We start from the raw sequence: 22,338 nt of genomic DNA on the forward strand, positions 1-22,338 counted from the left end.
TTTTTTGGTTTTATCCTTGCTGCTTTATGTTGGCAGTGATGCATTTTTTAAGGAGGCATTTTTTGTATTTTGTTGTATTTCTTAGAATGAGATTAAAATGGTATTCTATTTAATTCTATTCTATTTGATTGAGAAAACCCCAAAACATACTCAAAGAAAACTGTCCAAATGATTCAAAAATACTAAATTATATCTATAGGACCATTTGTTCATATATTATTTGCTGTCCATATACAATGACAATAAAAATAAATTCCAAGTGAAAAAGAATATAATTTCTAAGTGTTTCATCTCCAAATGGTTCTAATTTAATTTAGGTAAGCATTTTAGTGATGTTTTTAGACTTTGGGGAGAATGTCAAGAGTTTAGAGCGATCAATGTTTTAACACACTGCAGTTTTGAGCATCAAGTTTTTTGTATGTATGGGTGTGAAAAAAATGAATGGACAGATAAAACAGGTGTGGATGGATGAACTGACTAAAATACAGATGGATGAAAGCATGGATGAATGCATGGACAGATTACTGATGGTGGATGGATGGCTGTTTGGAAACTGATGGATAAGGCAGGACAGGGAATCAAACACAGAGCTGCAAATCATTTTCTAGATTTTTCCTGCTCTGATCCAGACCTGCTTAAGCCCTTAAGTCAAATTTGGTACCATTCCAGATTTTTAAACTGGAATCCTGCAGATGAATCTTTAATGCATAATTGTTTATACGCCATCTTTATCTACACATATGCAGTTTCTGGTGGTTGACAAACTGTAGAACCTGCAAGGATAAAGGACATGAACACACACACACAGGTTTATTTCCCTTCCACATCTTGTTCCATACAAATGCACTGAGTGGCACATCTTGGCCCTGTAACAGAGCAGGCAATAATTACTCATTCAAATGAACATGTCAGGGCTGCCGACAGACAGGCCCTTCCCCCTGCACACAAGTCCGCACACACAACACACTCTTGGCACAGTTAAAACCATGCACACTCGCATAGATGTATACACACAAACACACTCACACACGCTTCATGTCGCCGAGTGGGAGAGATCCATCAACGGCCCAGCAGGCAGACAGGCTCCATACGGTAGCGCTGTTCTAAGCTGGTCCTCACTGTACGCCTGCCATGTATCAGCTAACACACCCCCACACACACATCAAGCGTCTCTTCCCTAAAAACCACCAACTCTCTGCCTCCCTGGCTTCTTTTAACAGCGTCTATGACATATTTCAGCTCAGCTCTGCACTCCTCACTCTGCAATCAGGTTTTGGACTTTATTACACGCCAGAAAGAACAGTCCAGTCCAGTGCTCCGATATAGTGTCTGAGAGTAAGACTGACACCGAGTCGGAGGCAGCGACAGAGATGAAAGAAGGAAGACGACAAACCACAATAACGAGGAAGCACAGGGATACAAAGAGCCCACAGCTGGTTCTACATCAAAGCACCTTTACAGCAATTATAGCCGACTTAATTTGAAGGGCTGAAAGAAAAAGCGTTAATCTAGCAGGTGGAGGCGCGTATCGTCACATTATGACTCAGAATGATTCAAGGATTTTTCGGGAGCTCTTCAGTTTCCTCGCACAAAAGGGCTCGATACATGGCTCAGAAAACTACAGGGGTGTACAAATACATTCAGTTCATGAAATGAGATAATAAAAGATATTGGGTTTGAGAGAATCAGATAACATTTTAATAGTCTGGTGGGGAAAGACACACAAAAACATTATTATTGAGGCAATAAGTTGATCTAAAAACATTTTAAGTCCACTCTGTTCCAGAGTGAGGCCCTATTTTAACAGCGAACACCATTCACTGGACTGATGCATTTAAAAATGGCAGAGATCTTTAACTGTTATGATCTAGCAGTGATTTGTTAAATCATCGTGGTGGGTTATTATCCCAGTGGCAGCATATGAAATCGGCTGAGGAAGTAGGAGGACAACTGGCCTTGCTCGGCTTAGACTACAGCCTTTTCACCATCACACCCTATTGGCATCTGCGCAGCAGTGGACTAGTTAACGCAGGTTTATTTATTTCAGTGGCATAAAGTTATTTAAATAATGAATAACTATGAATAATTAAAGAGAATATAATTGAATAATTAAAATAATGAATAGAAGAAAATGAGTAATCAAACAATTAATGATAAATTAAAGAAGAAGAGTTGGACTAAAAACTGAAATTATAATAATCTTCAAATAGTACAGTAAAAAGCAACAAAACCCAGCTCAAGCAGCTACGTTTTAGGGTTTTCTGGGACTTTGTTCCACATTAGTGGAGCATAATAACTAAAAGCTGCTCTTCATGTTTGGTTCTGGGTTTGCAGAACAGATCTGAGCCAGAAGACCTGACAGGTGTAGACTGACAACAAATCTATAATTTAATTTGGTGCTAAGACATCCACTGATTTATAAAGCAAGAAGCATTTTAAAGTCTACTCTCTGAATTACGGGGAGTCAGAGGAAGGATATTAGAACTGGGGAGATGTGCTCTACTTTCTTAGTTTTAGTGAGGACGCAGGGAGCAGCGTTCTAGATCACCAGCAGCTGTCTGATCTGCCTTTTGGGCAGGCATGTGAGGACACCTCTGCAGTAATCAATTCTACTAAAGATCAATGCATGAATTCCTTTTTCTGGATCCTGCTTGATCATTAGTCCTTTAATCCTAGAAATGCTCTTAAGGTGATAGAAATCCATCATGACACCCAGATTTTAAGCCAGTTAGTTATATTAACTGAAACCATGTGCTAACTTTGAAGCGCTCTTCCATTGATCCAAAGACTTTGTTGATCACTTTTGTTTTGGCTTAGCTGAGCAAAATTTTGGCACATCCAAAGGAGCGCTGATTTCTCTATGCATTAACCTAGCAGTTAAATGGGTTCAAAGTCACCTGGTGACATTGTTATGTACAGCTTTGTGTTGTCTGCCTCAAGATGTAAAATCATTTGATTCGTAATATATGGTAAACAAAGTCATGTCATTTAACATATTTATGCTTTTATTAATTTTGCAAGCTTTGAGGAGATCTGTGTATGTGCGTACCTGAGGTGTCCAGGTGATGGCCAAAGGGATCGGGAGGTCAGCTGAACAGTCAGGAGCCTCTGTTGGATGCTGTGGATGTAGTAAAGAGACTCTGTTATGAAATCTGTTATGAAACATCCAAACTTCGTTTTAGCAAAGCATTTCTAAAATCTGATTATCTTTTAGCCAAACACTGCATATTAAAGTTTATCATTATTCCGTGAAAGCAAAGGACACCCCCTGACCAAGCATCGTTCCACTCAAGAGTCAGGACCTTTAGGGCACACTGATGCAGTTTGCAGCAAAAGCGGCTCGAATGAGAAGAAACTCAGCAAAGTCTGAGGCCATAATTCTCAACTGGCAACATGTGAGTAACTTATTAGATCTTGTTACTCCCTTGGTGAACTCCTTAATACAGACAAACACATTCCAACAGAGCTGGAAAACTGCTGATATAACGACAAATGATGTGACAATGACCTAGCAGGTAGCTACAGGCCTAGATCCATCCTCCCTGTAGATACAAAGTTTATCCTCAGTAGCTTAGCTTCAAACAACAGTACAACACAGAAACAACTAACTGCTAAACAAGCTAAAAACCTCACTGGACAAAGGCCGTATTTTTTGTGCAGTATTTTTAAGACAATTATTTAATACAGTTGATCATCGCATATTAATATCAAAATTACAGCAATTTAAGATGTCGGCTGCAGCCATTATATGGTTTAGTCTCATTTAGAAGGAAGGCAGCAGTGTGTTAAGGTCGGCGCAGTTTAATCTGAGCTCTGTCCTAATGACATGGGGGTGCCTCAGGGTTCAATATTAGGTCCTTTGTTATTCAATGTATATAAATGACCTGCTGGTTTGCTATCAGCGTGTCAACTGTCAGCTATATGCTGATGACAGTTATTTATGTATCAGAAAAAAACAGCCTTGCAGGGCAAAATAACAAACGTCTGAGTCCACATCTCCAATCCGCTTATATATTCACATTTGACATTAAATTAGGGCTGCAACTAACGACTATTTTGCAAATTTTTTAATCTGTAGATTCTTTTTTCGATTAATAATTGGATAGCAAAAGTTTCCTTAAAGAAAATTTTTTACGAAATTAAACCAGGTGAAACTAAAAATTTAAATGTAAAATGTTCTTATATTGTTTACTATTTTGATATTACTGCTCTAATTGGGTTGCTCTGACAGCTAAAAGCATATTTAAGAGTCTCTATACTCCAGTTAATGATTAATCGTTTACTTTAGTTGACGGTTATTTCAATAATCGATTAATCACAATTAATCAGACTGTTTCCCTACATTATATAATATGAATATTCTTTCAATATATTTTTCTTTCTCAAAGCAAATGAGGTCAGATAATACCTTTCTGGATAATTTTAACTTTCAAATAGTTACATCAGGAAACAACACCAAATATCTGGTATTGTGTTTTATCAACATTTAAAACGTCAAAGTCAAGTAAAAAATAAATACGCAAAAAGGTTCAATCTAATCTGAACCGTTTCCATTGTATCAGAAAGTTGCGTTATCCTTCAACCTCGTTTTAAATATGTTATGATCGTTTCTCATCTATCACACACTGAATCCAATGTTTTCTCATTCTAATAAGTCGGCTAAGGTCTTGGACAAGAAACCTATAAGTTGTTATCATTGTGACATAATACAGAAGCCAAAGCGTTTTACTTTCAAAACCTTCATACATTTTAGTTCTGTTAAATTAACTTTTAAATGTGTGAACGATCAAGTGTTGCCAGTTTTCTTCTCTTCTTGTCAGACGTCTCAATAAGACCCTCAACTCAAGCCTGTCAATATTAATGTATAAATGTCTTCTTTAATCCACTGCTCTTGTAATTTGAAAATTATTAAATATTTTTTTTAAATCTTATTGTGTAATGGTTTACTGGTAACTTTGTTCTCAAAGCTCCCTATGGACTGGTGTTGAAAACTAGCACTTGTGCTAACACACCTAAGCGGTACATGTGGTTTTCCAATGTATATGTGATGTGCATATCAAATAATCATAAAATAAATAAATGGAAAGCTGGACATTTGTCTTCAGGCAGTAGGTCAGTCAGTGTGCATATATATATTGGTATATAAGGAAGTTATTAATCATTAACCACAAGGAAAATCTTTGTCTATTCAAGTTGTTAACTCAAAGGAAGAAGGCTCTGCTCCTAGATACTCTTTATACAGCTCAGTCACTGCTGTATAAATAATCACAGACTACAACAATGGGCTCTATGCACAACTCCACTCCAATATTTTATGTACAGCAAAATTTAGTAGCATATGTGGCATTTGTCAAATGCTATTTCCTACTTTCCTTAAAATTGTTTAGGAATACATCAGTCGTTTATACTTCATTAAAGTTATAGAAGGTAAAACCACTGCAGAAGTTTATTAAAAACTTTAGGTGTGTAAACATGAGGTAACCGTTTTTCTCTGTTCACCTTCAGGATCACAAAACTCTTTGTCCTTTCCCAGTCCTCCCTCACTCCCTAGCCATCCAAGCTTCCATGTTTCCATGCCAGTATTCCTTCTTCCAAAGCTGTGTCTGGTGAGGAATGACCTGGCGCTGGATTTGGGGGAGGCAGCTGGAGGCCAGGAGATGCCAGAGGGCTGGGGAGGGCCAGGTGGGCAGGTGGGCACAATGTGGGGTCTCACAGTCCCTAGTTATCCCCAGTGGACGTCATCCCAGCTTAGGTAAGCACCATCTCACCATGTTCACTTTGCAGCCCATTCTAAACTTCTTCCATTGCCCCTACACCAGACTTTGAGCAATGATGAAAGAAAACTTTTTAAAAGCATTTCTTTATCTTTGTTTTAAATAAACTTTATTTCAAAGTCCTGAAAGATTTTTTTGTAAGCTTAAATGCATGAAATAAGGAGCTGTAAATTTTTTAAAATCAAGTTTTTAACCTAGTCAAAGAACAATTCACAGCAGCTGTAAGGAAATCTAATATTGTATCATTAAGTAATAAAAAACAAGGGAACCTTTTGAATTTAAAACGTTTAATCCCTGAGAAAAAAAGAGTGATTAAATAGTCAATTTAGAATCTAAATCAGCTGATTTTTTCTAAAGAAAAGCCACTAACACAAAGTATTTATGTCTCTTTCAGAGATACTCAACATCTCAAACCACAATAGTCATCACAACTATAAATATCTAAAATTTTTAACTGAAAAGGGGTGTTTGGATGCAACATTTAATAGTTTATTATATTCCAAGCGCAACGTACAGAAATACTAAATGCCAATAACATATATGGTCTGTTGGATGGATTTTCCCAGCTGCTAAGGCTCATAAAGGCTGCATATTTTCAGTGGCTGAGGTTTAAGATAATGGAAAAAGCCAAAGATTTTCCTTCTGTAGCTTGGCATAAGTCATGCATCAAAACAGCAACCGGTGACCTGGTCAGGGACGGACATTTGACTTTTGAGCCAACAAAATCAAAGTAAATAAAATACTTTAAATGGGAAATGAAAGCGATGACTAGCAGCAGCAGCTATGCAGATTATTGTAAATTTATTGGTTTTCTCTGTGCACACAGGAAGGTTCTATCATCCTGCTGAGGTTAGTAAAGAGATACATTATCTGAGCTACATCTCAGTCACAGCAGGTCATCATCTCTCTCCACATCCTTTCCAGTCTGACCTACATTTAGCGCCACAGATGTAAATCACAGATTTGCCATCATCTAAATGAATGTTTCTCTGTACGCAGTTTTGGAGACGTTGGCCTGTTGTGATTTGAACTCACCACAGGTCACCATGCAGTATTTCACTGGATGATGAACAATTCATGGAGCGACTGTGATCAAGTTGCTGTAAAGTTCCTGTGATTGTTGCATTTAGTGGCTCACCTTTGCTTTGAGTTTAACAGTGAGAACGTGCTGCCTGCCAGAGGAGTCCTCAGCACCCAGTTTCAGTGTTTGGAAGTCCATGTCAATGAAAAGCATCCTGAGGAGGAACAGAGCAGAATTATACCTTCTCTGCCCCAGATACCCCACAATTGAGGTGGATTTTAAAAGACAGCGGCCCAGCTTGCGAGGTGAGGCCAGGTAATTGTGGTGAAAAAGCATGAAAGAGAAAAGCTTAGTCATATGAAGTTATTTTTGATCACAGGAAAGGCAATTTTGTTTTAGAAAAGCAAAAAAAAAAAAAAAAAGCTGAAACCAACCTGGTAAGGACTTTCTATTTTTCCACTTTTATCCAGACCTAAAAAAAAATTAAATCCCATACTTCTCCAGACAGCAATGCCAATGATTGAATAGGCCACTAGAACCAGCACTTTGCCAAGAAACAAATTAACACTACATCACAGCGGCTGTTGCATTTATAAAAGAGGACTTAAACTGTCAGAAAATAATGCGTCTCTGGCTGACTTTAAATTTGAGTCGCCCTATAAATCAGATTCTCTTTCATGTGCTAATTATAATTTATTGAGGGGCTAAGGACAAAATGTTGAGTTGGTGTGACTAATCGCCAACACTGCTGTTAGATTTATGGCACAGGGATCGTTTTAACTAGTTATAACCAATCAGAAGTCTACCTCTGCTCTACTGAGGCCTGATCTCAGAAAAAGGTCCCAAACAACCGCTGTCCAGATTTACAGGACATTATAGTGGAGGCTCTGTGAGGAAAATGACAGAGCTGTATATCGAAACGAGATTTATAGGAGGAGCTAGAGATAAATGTTCGGACACACACTTAGGGAAGTGATGGAATGATGGGAGATGCTGGCCATTCGGGCACAGCTCATAAAAACTGTCTGTTCTCCCACACGTTTGCACTCAAAGCCACAGAGAAGGGCAACAGTTCTCAAAAGCCACATCAACACTTTGAAAGCAAACAGCTTCATCCTGACAGCGTCAACGACAGGCAAATTGTTCTTCAAGATATATTCTAACAATGTTAGAATGATGCTAGGAGGTATAAACCAGCAAGTATTATTCTTTGTAAAACTTAGTGAGGAGACATTCCTTTCATGTTCAGGACATTTTGTTGGGACTAAAACGACCATAAACGAGAACATTTTAAGAGCTTGCCAGCCAGATTTTTAAGAAACCAATGCCAAATCTAAAATCTGCAGCAGAGCCAATTACAGTATGGCAGTTTTTCTTCTTCATATGACTTCCAAGTAAATATTATTATTAATAAAACAGCAGAATGGCAAAAGGAGCCAAAAGCTGTATTTCATAGCAAATAGCCACAGTTACAGTACCTTCATAAATTGTTGTCAAAATTTTTACATGATTTAATTAAACCTTTTTTTTTTTCTTTGGTTGAAGAAAGTCCCCTAATTGTAAAAACAAAGGTGCACCGTTGGATTTTATTGCAGACCATCAATACATTTGAGAGAAGTCTTTGTTATTTAGGATCTTAGCTTTCTACCCATTCTTTGTCCAATTGTTCGATCATGCTTTGGATGTCTCAAACTTATTGTGAATTTAATTCTATAAGACCAAATCAGCTGCATTTGATCACATATATATACATAGAAACCTAATTTAGGGTAAATGTCCCATAGAACCTCGACCAAATGCCTTTATAGCGATCAACAAGCCTCAGATGAAAAGCGGCCAAGATGTCCGCTCCTGACAGAGGGTGGAAGATCACATTTAAACTGATCTGTTTTCTGCCACAATCTCAGCATTTCAGCTTAGTTTGCTAATTTTCTGAGGCTTTCAGCTTCAGGTTTTATGAAGAATGTCGAGACAGATATTTATTGGGTGGGTATGTAAACCTTGAAGCACGGCTGTGTTTTGATGTTAAATCACATCCTAGCCTTACACAAAGCAAATAGAAACATGGAGATGATAGACTACCTGATGAAGTGATACATGGCTAAAACTTGGACACCTGTAAAGAATAATAACTTTCTAAAAAATGCAATAATAAAAAAAAAAAACTAACGTCAAACCTCTTAAACGTAACACATTTTTGGGCTGAATTGGTGTCTACCAGCATTAAAACTCCTGCCCATCTTATAGGTCAACTTATAGGCTGATACAGCACTACATTCCACATTCAATGTAGATCTGTTCTCCTCTAAGGATGCTCCCTTTCCCTCCTTTTTTCTTTTTTCTTTTATTTATGTCTAATCACAAAATAATTTTGAGCCAGTGTTTTGCCTTCACAATCAATAATTACACCTTTAAAAAAAGAACAGTTTAAACAAATAAAAAAATAAATCTCATGCCCCTTAGTAAACAATTGTATGAAAAACATGCATTTCCATCTTTCCATTTCAGGGCCTCCCGGCCTAGATTCCAGGGGCTTGCTGCCACCCCGCTTAGCCCTGATGGAATCAGCATGATAGTCGGACCTCTCCTGAGGACGACTGATGACACCATCTCATCTGCAACTCTGCAGCAATGTGAGGCACATCTACACCATGCTATGATTGCACCATGTGCATGTTAACCACGGGATTTATGAAAAGTGAGATCATTCTGTGATGTCGTATCACAAAATAGACATGCAGAATGGGAAGAGAGAGCTGCGGTGTGTAGAAATATAGTGCACAAGAACTACACACTAGTTCACGCAGCATAAAGATTCATATGTCGGGTTTGTAGAGTTAGTGTGTACGCGGGACAACTTCATTACTTACAGAATGTAGCATGGGAATTCCCAATCCTATTAGTGATCACTTCTATATTACAGGTTTGGGGGAGTCATTTATTAGCTGGCCTAATAATGTAAGAAAAACAAAGATGAACAATAGAAGTGTGAGCTGAAGCCCTCAGCGGTGGGCCTAGCAGGGCCAGCAGAGCTTTGCTGTTGGGGGGCCTCTAAAAACCACCAACACAGTGTGACGAGTGATAACACTGCAATCAGAGGACATGAAGCTCTGCATGTTCTCCAACAGGTTGTCAACACAGAGCACCAGCTGTGCCAATAATGAGCCCACAAGCCATCAGGGCCCCATTTTTGGTGGAACCAAGAGATAGAAGCTGACCTACTTGACCCCATTTTCAATTAATTAATGTATTTTTCACTGCAGGTTTTTCTAACAAGATGACCACACTATGAAATGCCAAACAGAGACACGTGAAGGGGGAAGAGAAGACTCACTTTACCTGGTCCAATCAGCAGACAGAATTACAGCTGAAACCCCCAGTGGCTATTAGCACGGCACATACCAATTAAGACGCTAAGCAAATCTCGAGTGCTTTGGAGATTGAGGCCCGCTGTGTATAATGCTTTCTAACCGTAACACCGCACAGAAAATGATGTCAGTCCCATTTCTAGCATTAAGCATACCTTCACCCCCCCATACCCTATTAAGACCTGAGAGTCTTCAATTAGAACCATTTGCATTTTGCTAATATCATAATTGCAGTCGTGGTCATTAATAGGAAAGTGGAAAATGAGTGTGGTAGTCAAGGATTAATCCGAGCTGAGGGAGAACACATATCTTCCTGCTAACTGCTTTCTCCTGACGACAGTGTTAGCTTTGCCTGTCAGCGCATGAGAGCTGAGCTTTATTAAAGGCGACCTGGATTTAACTGTAACTCAATAACTAAAAATAAGGAAGTCATTAAGAACCTCTCGCTAATGTAGTGGTATGTTACTGAAAGCTATGGGTGAGGGGAAAAAAAAGATTGCTCTATTTAGCTGTGAATTCGTGGAGATTTCCTACATACCAACTTGATCTTTCCTCTGGGGAATAAACAAGAAACTTAAGAAGTAATGTGTTTGTAACTTTTCCCTCCATTGTTGATACAGAGTCAGTTTCTTAAAAGAGAGAAAAACAAAGAGCTGATATTGGGATCACTTAACAGTATATGCTCCATCAGCAAGCAATTCCACAGACAAATTACGTCCATGGTGTCCTGGGACCATGTAAGTAGGAAATGGAACCATGTTAACATGCTGTTCATTATGGAAAAAAAAAACTGTTTCACTATTACTCAGTTTAGTCTGTTAGAAACAATAGTTCTCTACAGAAGAAATTAACAAAGTAATTCAGTGGAACTTGAGACGGTTGATCTGAGCGACTCTGATTTTAATTGTAATATTTCACAGATATATAAGTGGAAAAATGTTTGGTTATTACATTGATAAGTTTATAATTATTCAAATATTTTTGATAATCGGTTTTTGAATGGGTATGGGATTATTGGGACACATTGCAATTATTGAGACACCCTGAGGCTATTCTAAATAGATGTTTTTTTTCCTTCTTCTTCTTTCTAGAAACTGAACAGCTCAATAAAACCTTAAACCTGTTATAATACAGTAGCAATAGGTCATTATGTACCGTAGGTACATCAGAACTTGTAGGTACATCAGAACATCAATGTAAAGTAAAATAATGCAGCTAAAAGCAGCTTTATCAATAAAACTATGTTGATAGAAACATTATTTTTTTTTTATTAAAATTACAGGATATCCTGGGTTTATATTTGTTATGAAACCAAAACAGAAAAAATACATAGATTATTAAAGTGCTTTCTAAGTTTTCAAAAATTACATCAATATATTTACATTTCAGCCCCTGAGTCCAAAGTCAAGGCAGCTGCAAATGTTACAGCACCTCATGCTTCCCTATGCTACCAGATAATGAAATTATTCAGCCCCTGAACACGGCTATGCCGCAGCAAAAAGCCCTGATACTTTAAAGACCATGGTATCACTGTACTTGACTGGAACCAAAAACAACCCTTTCCTTTTTTTTTTTTTACAAACACAGAACAGTGTTTAAAAACAGTTTCCATAGCCTTTATTCTAATTAACATAGATACCCCATTTACACTACCCTTGAAAAACCGATCCATGCCGAGACCGGTCCGAGCTCGGATCAGTTAACCAGGCCGAGCTTGGTTCTGACGACCGTTTACACATCACGCTATCTTGGTTCCTCGATTCCTCGCCTCCTAGTGACGATCTGCGGTATTACTGCCAGTATTGAAGGTTGTTTGCCAACCGAAGGTTGTTTGCCAACCGCCATAAAACACAAGAAGAAGACGAAGAAGGAGGGAATCAAGGGGCGTTTCTAAATTCACGAGAACGCGAGTACGTACTCGCGTTCTCGTGAACGCTGGAAGATCGGACTTGAGGAGAACGCGAGCACGCAAGCACGTATGTGTATTGGAGCAGAAGCGTACTCGTGACGTCATCACATGCAACGTTGTTTAGCATTTCTTTAACAGTCAAAACTATTTATCCCCTACACAAAACATTTTGAAAACAATATTTTTAATTTATAAAGCTTAAAAAACATTTTAAAAAATTACCGAACCGCAAAAAACCGCCATCAGAATGAGCGGTAGTTCACACATAACTAGACCGAGAGAAGTGCACTACAGACGGGGTAAATTTAGCCCTGGCTGCGGTTACCCTCGTAGGTCTGCTGGTCACTCTGGTCCGCTCAACGTCGGACTTTTTTTTTTAATTTCGCACTAACTCTGTAAACAGGCCACACAGGGAGGCTTAAATGTATAATGTTATCGCCTCAAACGATTTCAAAACGTACTTTTGAAGAACAACAGCAGCAGAAAAGGGAATGTTTAACTTAACACTGTGAGCGCTGTCTCGAATCAAGCTGCGGCCGCGGGGCATTCTGGGGAAGCAGTCAGTCTGAAGTACGCACAAGTCTGCTCTGATGCATGCTCGATAAAGAGGGCGGGGTGAGAACAACATCCGGGGATTTGATGCGTTCTCGATCTGGCGTTCTCGAGAATTGGAACGGTACTCGGGCTGAGGCTGATGACGTGCCACGAGTACACAAGCACAAGAGAACGCTCAAGAACGCATATTGAGAAACGCCCAAGGTAATCAAAATGTTGCGTGGAGAAGATTGCAATTGTTGTTTAATGTTGTTCTTCTTCTTCTGTTTTGTGTTGGTTGGCAAGCAACTTCTGGAGGGGCATTACCGCCAACTACTGAAATGGAGTGTGAATTGGGATGTGCAGCTAGACGGAGATGAAGCGTTCTTCTCATGCACTCTTGTTATCAGAGAACCGAGCCAGGGAAAAACCGAGCCGAGCCCACCTCTGGAACTGGTCTGGAGTTAGCTCGGTTCGGTTGTGTCTAGCTCGGTTCAGTTCAGTTTGCTTTCCATTTACACACGATAAGTTATCTCAGTTACTGAGCTCGGACCGGTTTCGGCACAGTTTTTCAAGTGTAAATGGGGTAAGAAAGTACACCTGGATCAGTGTTTATCTGCATGCTCTGTCTCCTCAAAGCCTCAGTCAGTTGTGGCTCATGAGGTTGGTCCCGTTAAGGGGGGAGGGTTCCCTTTCCACTGTGGCTACATGTAAGTCATTTGAATAATAAACTGAATAAGACTGCTGTGTTTGATAACTAATCACTTAGCAATGTATGTTATTGACCTGGAGTATGTCTGTGTGACTGGATGAAACTGGTTTAAAGTTGCCTTTTTTTCTTTAAAGTACCTTGAAGCAATATATATGTTTTTAAGGAACATGCAGTGATGTGTGCTTTTTTTTTTTGCAGTGCTAATGTCCTTTTAATAATGTTTCTATACTCACTTATCCCATCCAAGAGCCTCCATCTCTGAGATAAGCTGGGAATAATATCGAGGAGGCGGGATGGAGCGACCCTCGGGACATCGGCTTAGAGCCACTTCCTGCAACACACGTGTAAAAGGAGAAAATCACACCACTTCAAACCTATTCAACAATATCATTTCTGCAAAGGCCAAACTTCAATAAAGACAGTTTTATCCAACTACTTTCTCAATTGAATGCTCATAGGAATGTTTAATAATATTATTAAGATCCTCCAAGGTCAGAGGGGAGCATCTGTTGCTGATGATTTTATAAACAAGTCATCCTCATCCTTACCAGGATAGTCTTCAACTCCAGAATGAAACTGTTGAGATCGGTCGACTGCAGCAGCCTCTGTGTAAAAGACATCCTTGAATGAAGGTATAATGAAGTGGCACTATCTATTTTTTCTTTCCTTCAGTCAGCCATTCAAATCAAACACTGTGTTTGTGATTAATGTGTGCTGCCACCTGCTTAAATAATTAATGATAGCTTAAAGGCTGGGAAAATAATGAACTTTGCAGCCCAGGGTGAAATATCAATCTCATCCAAATAACCCTGAGGGACCCACGTAACAAATGCGGACATTTTCCAGGCAACGTTAATTACACAGAGGGGGGAAAAAATAGAAGGGCAAAAAGAAGGCAACATGACATGGCGATAAATACAAAGGAAATGACAAAATATTAATCAGAGATGACAGACACAAGGTTTCAGTTGATACTGTGATGCCAAGAGCAACTGATTACACATTTACCTGCTTCACTATGTGCTCATATTCACGCAACAGGTGTTTTAGCTGCCAGCAGCAGTGCAGCCTGCAGAGACAAAGTTAGGAGCAAATACGTCGTCTTTGGTTAGACTTAGAAAGGAAACACTGCATATGAATCCATGCTTGGTTTTAATACAGTTATTACCAAATGAAGGTGACGTCATTCATACCTGGCTTTCCTTAGTTGGAGGTCTGGAGGGAGAATAATTCTAATCCTGAAGTCTCTTTCCTGGAGAAAAACACACATTCCCTTAAAGAAGTAATAACACATCTTAGAGTCGTTTTGTTTATTTTTCAATCTTGCTACAATTTATAGGGATTTTGTTTAATAGAAGAACACAAAGACATGATTTCTTTTTTTACAATAGAAAAAAATCTGAAAAGTGCAGTCAGCATTTGTGTTAAACCCCATGGCCAAAGCCTTGGTAGGATTTCCTTTCACTGAACCCCTTATGTCTGAGTTTCCTAATCTATGCACATCAGGAAGCTCTAGGAATCTATGCACATCAGGAAGCTCGTAGGGTGAACATTATAAGAATAGATTTTCCAGTTTTGGAACTGTATTAAAGTCTGGACTTTGTTGATCTAAACATTTGCAGAACTGCTGCCCCAATCCAAACAGGTGTTTTGTACAGGACTGCCTCTGACCAATTTTCTCTTCCATTTTCAAGAAAGGTCTTCTGAGGACATGTTGCTGGCATGATGTGTTCAGGGTGACACCGTGTTTTTTTTTTTTTGTGTGTGTGGTTTTTTTTTTGTTCGGGTGGGGTCTAATGCATTATATTTAGCAAACTGCAGGCAAGAAGGCTAAGGCTTTCTATCTGTACATAAATAACATATCCATAGAATACATGGCCAACATTTACTATGACATTTAAAGATACTCCTACTTGAGCTGATCATCTCTGCAGCTCCTTTGCAAAAAAATCAGAATTGTGATATTAAAGTCAGAATTCTGAGATTTAAGTCAGAATTCTGAGATTTAATTCAGAATTCTGAAAAAAAAAAATTCAGAATTCTGAGATTAAAGTCAGAATTCTGAGATTTAAGTCAGAATTGTGAGAAAACAGTCAGAATTCTTAGAAAAAAGTCAGAATTCTGAGATTAAAGTCCGAATTATGGGGAAAAAAGTCACAATTTTGTTCTGAGAATTCTGAGTTTAAAGTCAGAATTCTGAGATTTAAGTCAGAATTCTGAAAAAAAAGTAATAATTCTGAGATTTAAATCAGAATTGCAAAAAAAAAAAAAAACTGAATTCTGAGAATTAAGTCAGAACTCTTAGATTAAAGCCAGAATTCTGTCTTTTTTTCTCATGAATATAGTGAAATAAAATTTAGAAATCAGTTAACCCTTTTTATTTCTTCAGTGGCCCTAATCCTCCTGGTTGCAGCTTAGTGACTTAATTAGATAAATAAAACAGGTGTAAACAACACAGGAGAAACCTGCAGAACTGTAAAACGTCCTATTTCTATCAGTGTATGCAAACTGACAGGATTTTTTTTATGCGTGTGGGCATTCGCTTTTAAACATAAGAGATGGAACTACATACATACGAATAAACCCTACCTGAAGGGTTATAAATCCGTCGTAGACCGTTTTCTCCTTGTTTAAAGGTAAAAGCAGCGGGTTGTCTCTTATTAATAACCTCTCCATTGCAGTCGAAACATTCAGCTGTTGAAGAAAAGGTTTCGAGGACTTCCACGCAAAGTTCACAAATTCTTCCTTTTTGGGGTTAAAATGAAACTTTATACATTAATATACTCTGGAACCGAAATGGGTTCATCTGTTGTGTGCTGTTAAAAGTACACACTCATGAAAGGCCGAACAGAAAGACGTTTCCGCTTCCCGCTACCAAAAGCAAAACAGTTGACGTCACCCTGCTGCCTTTACGGACTTCAAAAAAATATCGGAATTTCCTAAAAAATGTTTTTGTTTTAGTATGGACCATTTATATCAGTACATATAGTAATGATTTAGAATTTCTTTGTGCTAAAGAAAGCAATGCACTGTTTCCTGTTGCAGCACCTGTTATTTCCAGTTAAATTAGTTTTGAGAATTACCTCATAATAGAAGGCATTATATCCACCCATTGAAAATTCATTCAAATTCATGCTGATTTATTGCAGTTCGTTTGATCCTTACACCCGCAGAAACATTTATCACTGTGTTTTAGTTAAACAGTTGAAAAAGTCAAGCAAATCATACAATTTCAGTGTGTTCAAAAATTTATTATTTTTTGGTTTTTTAGAAATTTCAATTTATTTAATTTCTTTAAAACTAAATTACAACCCTTTTCTTATTCTAAACCCAGTCTGGAGCCAATAACTCAAGAAAAATCAAGGTAATTATAATATCACCTTAATTCAGGCTGTTTACAATTAAAAACAAACAAAATTGCAATAATTTCTATTGTAGTCACATAATCATGCAGTAGGTGGCATATAAGAAATGACTGAACTAACCAGTGGATCATTTCCATAGAGAAAAAGCTGTCAGTGAAAACAGAAAAAAAATGTAAATATTCAATTAAATAAGTTGTAATTATGAGACCAGCATAATTCTACACAACTTTAGGAACTGTCACAGACAAAGTGATACCAAAGTGATGTCTATATTTATCTTTACACCAGTCACCATGAGTATAAGTCTATTGTGACAAATACGGTCTAGTTTTCATTAAATTCCTTTGGTTGATTCACTTAATTTATATATGTAGCAGCAGCCATAGCGAATTTAAACTGGGAGTTTGTCAGTGAGCACCAAATTTCTAAGCAACCCCAGGGAATGCTCTATTTGACCTGGAATAGACATTTAACCATCAAGCTATACTGGCAGACAACAGAACCAGTGCCTTTAGATGCCAAATACCCCTTTTTAGGCTGAGGCAACCTGATATTATTAAAATGTTTTAAAGTGATCTGTTACATCTTTAAAAAAAAATGACAACAAATTTTTAAATTTGTTTTATCTTGTGGTAAAATTGATGATTTTAATTTTGTGAACATATTCTAATCAATCTTTACAATAATGGTGCATTATCCTGCATTCAGTTGTAGTCACTCTCTCTGATTTGTCTTTTCCTTTCTCACTCTCTCTTTCTCTCTCTTGCTTTTCTCCAGCTGACTTTCATTACTATGCTCTGCAGCATATGGGTTCACCTGTCCCAGCTCCCCTTCACATGCTCTTCCTCTCCTTGTGGATCACAGTGTCATCAGCCGAATCTATAATCCACTTAGACTTTTGGTTGATCTCCTGTATCCACATGTCCATCTCCAGAGCAAACAAGAAGGGACTCAAAGCTCACCCCAGGCTTAATTTCACCCCCACCTTACCACTACCTACTAACTCACCATCTCACTGACTTACAAAGCATGAGAAAAGAATTTCAAAAACTCAAGCTTTTGTTCGCTAATATGTGGAAACAACAGCAAAGGAAATATATTTTTTAAAAGGGAGCTGGCACTGAAGCTATTAACTACATTACAGTATAAGTAACTTTTGGGAGTAAATGTCTTACACCTGGCATAATGTAACACCATACTGCCTTTTGGTTAACTTTCGAATTGTTACTCCTTGGTGTAGGCAGCAAATCTCAGTATAAAACTATTACTTTCTAGTACCACCTTGGGAATATTGCAAATTAATTCAAAGATGAGGGTCAGTTTTTACTTTTCCTCTTATCATTTTTGAGCCTGCATTTTTGCATGGCAGGGCATTAATTAAATAGTTAAATCTACAACAATCTACAAAAATAATCAGTTTTATAAGCTATTAGAAAATATCTGTCATGATGCATAAATAATTTTCCTATGGAAGCCCATTTCCTCCAATATGATATAAAAGTGTAAATCTAATTTTTATGACTTGGCTATCTTTTTGCAATTATGGGTTTATCAAAATAATGAAACACTATCTCATGATAATGAGATACTTTTTCATATTGTTTTAGCCATCTCAAAAGCATGGGATACTACCTGATGAGATACTGCTTCACAATTATGAGAGTATATCATAATAATGAGACAATATCTATAATTATGAAATAGTTAAGTCATGTTTATAAAATAATTGTTTTTTGGTTTTTTCCTTTTGAGTGATGGGAACAGGCTTCCATACTTTCCGTCCTAGAAAGCAATTTATTTTAAAAACTGAAAAAGTAGAATTTAGATTTCGTTTTTCTGAGAATTTATTTACTTATCTAAAAGATATATCTATATTTACATGAAATCAAATCTAATATAAAATATAAATCTCTATATGATATATTTTCAAATGGTTTTATTAAGAAAAGGGCAGGCCTAAATGAGGTACCTCAGCATTAAAAAGAGACGCTGAGAAAAAAAAAAGAATGCTAAATATGAAATTGCTGATGATCCAAATTTGCAAATTGTATCCACTAATATTAAGATTTTCAGTTTACGCTTTTGTATTCTGCTAAAACAAAGTACAGCTTAGATTAACGCTTTACTTTTTCAGTTATTAATATTTATTTTCAGCAAACTCACTGTCAAGACTCTGAACGTTGGACCCAGAATTCAGGCAAATAGGCTAAAGTGATTTCTAAAGACCATTTATTAACTGCTCAGGGATCAGTGACTCATTAGCCTGTACTAGGTGACTGGAAACCCTGTAGAGGGACAAACACAGGTTAGTAACCACATAACTTTGACAAGGAACGATAGCGAGCATTTGAGTCACGAACTTGGTTTTTAAGTTCAGTCCAGGACCAGAGGAAGGAGTGGAATCCAGACGGATGGTTTTCCACAGTAGGCAGCAGAAGCCACCCAGAGAGGTTCAGAAGTAGAAGCCAAAGGTGCTGCAGAGCAGACCTATGAGCAGATGCCAGCAGACAAGGAAGAGGAGGACTATCTGGAAGGAGAATCCAAAGCCGGTGTCAATAAGGAAGCAGACGTACAGGGCAGTTGATCAGAGAAGAGGTACTAAAGGAAAATTAAAGCCGGGGTCAGGTGACAGATCCAAGGTCGTTAGCAGGCAGAATCCAATGGAAGTCCGAAGACAGCGTAGGCGAAACAGATCAGATTTGGGGCAGGCAAGCTCAGAAGTCCAGGAAAAGAACATAATCAGGATCAGACTATCAGAATAACACACTGGGTATGCTAAAGAACTCTCATCTAAGGCTCCAATAATCTGGCACTGATGGTTGGGACCAAGCAGTTTAAATAGGAACTGGAACCGGTGGATCTGAATGATGACAATTAAAACTGGGCGGAGCTAGACAGGTGGATGAACTAAACCAAAAAGCCAATCATCAGTGCCAAAATCATGACACTCACTGTAAGGTGGCATCTTTTTATTACAAGTACAGTAAGGTTATAATGTCCATTGATAAATTAGCAGAAACTCCTCTTAAAACACTTTGAACTATACCAACAACCTTAACTGTTAATGCCAGGCAGAGCAGCTTACTGTGTGCAAAAGACAAAGAGTGATTGGACCAGGTAATGCTTATCTTTTCTAGTATTTGCACATGTATGAATTGTAGCGTCCTGTTCTTAGCAGACAGAAGGAGTGTGGGGGTCCATCTGCTTTAAGGTTCAACTGTGAGTTCTAAGTTCTTTTTTTTTTTTTGCATAAATAGGGAGATCATGAGATTATTTGAGCTGCTGTTGACTTTGTCGTCTGCGATTGATACAAAACATTTAATCTAATAATGGATTTAAGTAAAGAAACACCTTGTTACTTTATTGTATGTCTCGTACCATGTTCATTGGTTGTGCTGTTCTTTTTACATCTCTTTGCAGGTGATGAAGCAGACTAAAAATGTTTTATCATCTCCCTTTTATCTCCTCTTTATTTCGTCTTTTCTCCTTTTTTTGTTTTCCCTTTCCTGTTCTACCTATATTGCAGTGTACATATAATCCGTAAAACTCCCGCATAATTATAATAAAGTAATTTATATGCATAAATGAAGTGGAACACTATGGAGATAGCCGTACTGCTCCACTTGTGAAAGTAAAATCTGTTGGGCTCTTTTTGGCATCTAGAGAATTATTCTTATTGCCACATCGCCAGACAGGACACTTTTAAAAAAATAAAATAAAGGATTTAAATTAAACTCCATGCAGGTCAATTTGGAAAATAATGTCTTTGTGAAACCAAAAAATATGCATCCTTTCTCATGGATCCCCTTTCTTTCACATTTTTCAGTTTAAACTTCCATAAATTTGCCACCAAGACATCCAGGTGTCTAAATGCAATGAGTTGCTGCCATATGATTGGCTGATTTCCTGCTTGTTTTAACAAGCAGGTAAACTGGTGTGCCTTTAAAAGTAATTTGATGACCTATATGCTGACTTTTAAGTCAAATGTCTACTTTTAACCTGCTTGTTTAACTTTCAGTATAAACAAATATCTGTTCTAACCCGGAGAAAATTGACCATAACAAAAGAAAATCCACAGTATAGCACACTTGTCCTTCACTTTCTGTTTGCACCCGAGTGTATTGGTGAAGCTGTGAGCAGAGAATACAATGTGTGATTATACTGTATGGAACTGGTGAGGGGAGTGCGTCAAGGCGTGCATGGTGCCACACAATGTGCCTGGAGAGATTGATGTTTTTGTCATCCACCTGCTTCAAAGCTGTAAAGAGCCAGCTGATGCAAACAGAGAAAAAAAAAAATAGCAAGGCAGGCTGACAAACAAAAGAGGGAGAACCTCACTGCTCCATCTTTGCGCATCTGTTTTGGAGGAATATCTGATGTTTCTGTGACGCACACTGGGCTCGAATGAAGACTCAATCTGAGTCCTGTCCCTGGGAGTGGGTAAGTGCTGAAAGTCCCTTTTTTATTTTTAAGGGAATCAGACTTATTTGGATTATTTTCTTAAGGATTTATCTCTTTATGGTGCATCAGCTCCGCGACTCCCTCACGTGTTGTCGCCGTGGCTTCGCTTTGCTCCTTCTCGCCACTGAGAGCCAATCTGCAGCCGGGCTTTCATGGCATTCCGGTGGTGGGAAAAAAGGGCATCAAACTGAATGGTGAGAGTCTTAACAGAGGGGCAGACGCGTCCTCTCTCCTCGCTGTCTGACCCAGCGCTCTGCCTTCCGTCGCCTCCGGTGCCGGGCTCCGTCTGCAGGAGGAGTGATCTATGGCGCTTTGTTTATCACTGGCCATGGTCACTTCTCTGGAACGCAATTGGCTGGAACCACGCCGTGTGGGTCCTGCTCCCTCCGTCTCTGCCTCTCTCTCTTTCTCTCTCCCTTTCTCTCCCTCTCTCTAAGAAGGAAGCAGAAGCCTTGTCCGACATGGCTTTTTATCTCCTTCTTATTTCCCCCCCGTTTTATTCTCGTTGTGTTTTTGCATGCGTCTGAAAAGATAAAGGGACGCCTTTTTCTCTGCGACCTTAGTTGATCCACTGCCCTCACATGCAAATGTGGAATGCATCCCCAGTTGTAGAGCATGAGTTTAATCCTTTATATTATTGAAAGTTTTATTCAGAATTCATGTATTATTTAAAAAAGAAAGATAGAAAGGTTTGGAGCATTTATATTCACTGTGATTTTTGTTTTGTCATCTTTGTGATATTTCTTGCAAACTACCCCAATTAAGCAAATTTGTTCCCAAAATTAGACAATCAAATTTCTGCATGAGGAGTATCCATTTCTGCATAAATTGCCTGAACCCTTGCTGTGTAAAGACAGATTATTTACATATATGTCTCTTTATAAAAGCTTGGCCCTACAGGATTACAGGCCTTATATACTGTATAGCTTTAACTTGCTGTATGACAGGAGTTTATGGGATTGCAGGAAGGGGGTGACTTTCCTGCCTGTCTATATTAGATTTGGTTGATTTATGTTTTTTTTTCTTCTTCTTTTAATCAGTTTGCAAACTTACTTCCCGACAGGAATATTTACTAAGACATAATAAGCTCCTCTTGGACTATTTTCTAAGCATAACGAAAAACAAACAAAAGAAGACTTTTTATTTCTCACTTATGGATGTATATATATATATATATATATATATATATATATA

The 22,338-nt window shown here is 38.2% G+C and overlaps 1 protein-coding gene and 1 long non-coding RNA gene across 3 annotated transcripts in view; one reads left to right on the forward strand and one right to left on the reverse strand.

The window, feature by feature from the left end:
• fancl (Fanconi anemia complementation group L) overlaps positions 1-16,183 on the reverse strand; it is a 28,167-nt gene extending 11,984 nt beyond the window's left edge. The window contains exons 1-7 of the mRNA XM_015370003.1: positions 15,908-16,183; positions 14,512-14,570; positions 14,327-14,387; positions 13,867-13,923; positions 13,552-13,649; positions 6,913-7,009; positions 3,050-3,118 (exon numbers count right to left, since the gene is read on the reverse strand). Of these exons, the coding sequence (XP_015225489.1) occupies positions 3,050-3,118; positions 6,913-7,009; positions 13,552-13,649; positions 13,867-13,923; positions 14,327-14,387; positions 14,512-14,570; positions 15,908-15,994 (528 nt within the window). The 5' untranslated portion in view covers positions 15,995-16,183. The remainder of the gene's footprint in view (positions 1-3,049; positions 3,119-6,912; positions 7,010-13,551; positions 13,650-13,866; positions 13,924-14,326; positions 14,388-14,511; positions 14,571-15,907) is intronic.
• Positions 16,184-20,881: 4,698 nt separating this feature from the next.
• LOC107081751 overlaps positions 20,882-22,338 on the forward strand; it is a 149,950-nt gene continuing 148,493 nt past the window's right edge. Inside the window, exon 1 of one of the 2 annotated variants that reach the window (XR_001481109.1) lies at positions 20,882-21,123. This is a non-coding gene — a long non-coding RNA (uncharacterized LOC107081751). The remainder of the gene's footprint in view (positions 21,124-22,338) is intronic. The other variant, XR_001481108.1, reaches the window with a different exon arrangement.

The sequence above is a fragment of the Cyprinodon variegatus genome, unplaced genomic scaffold, assembly GCF_000732505.1.
Source record: "Cyprinodon variegatus isolate N-32 unplaced genomic scaffold, C_variegatus-1.0 Scaffold40, whole genome shotgun sequence".
Classification (NCBI taxonomy): Eukaryota; Metazoa; Chordata; class Actinopteri; order Cyprinodontiformes; family Cyprinodontidae; genus Cyprinodon; species Cyprinodon variegatus.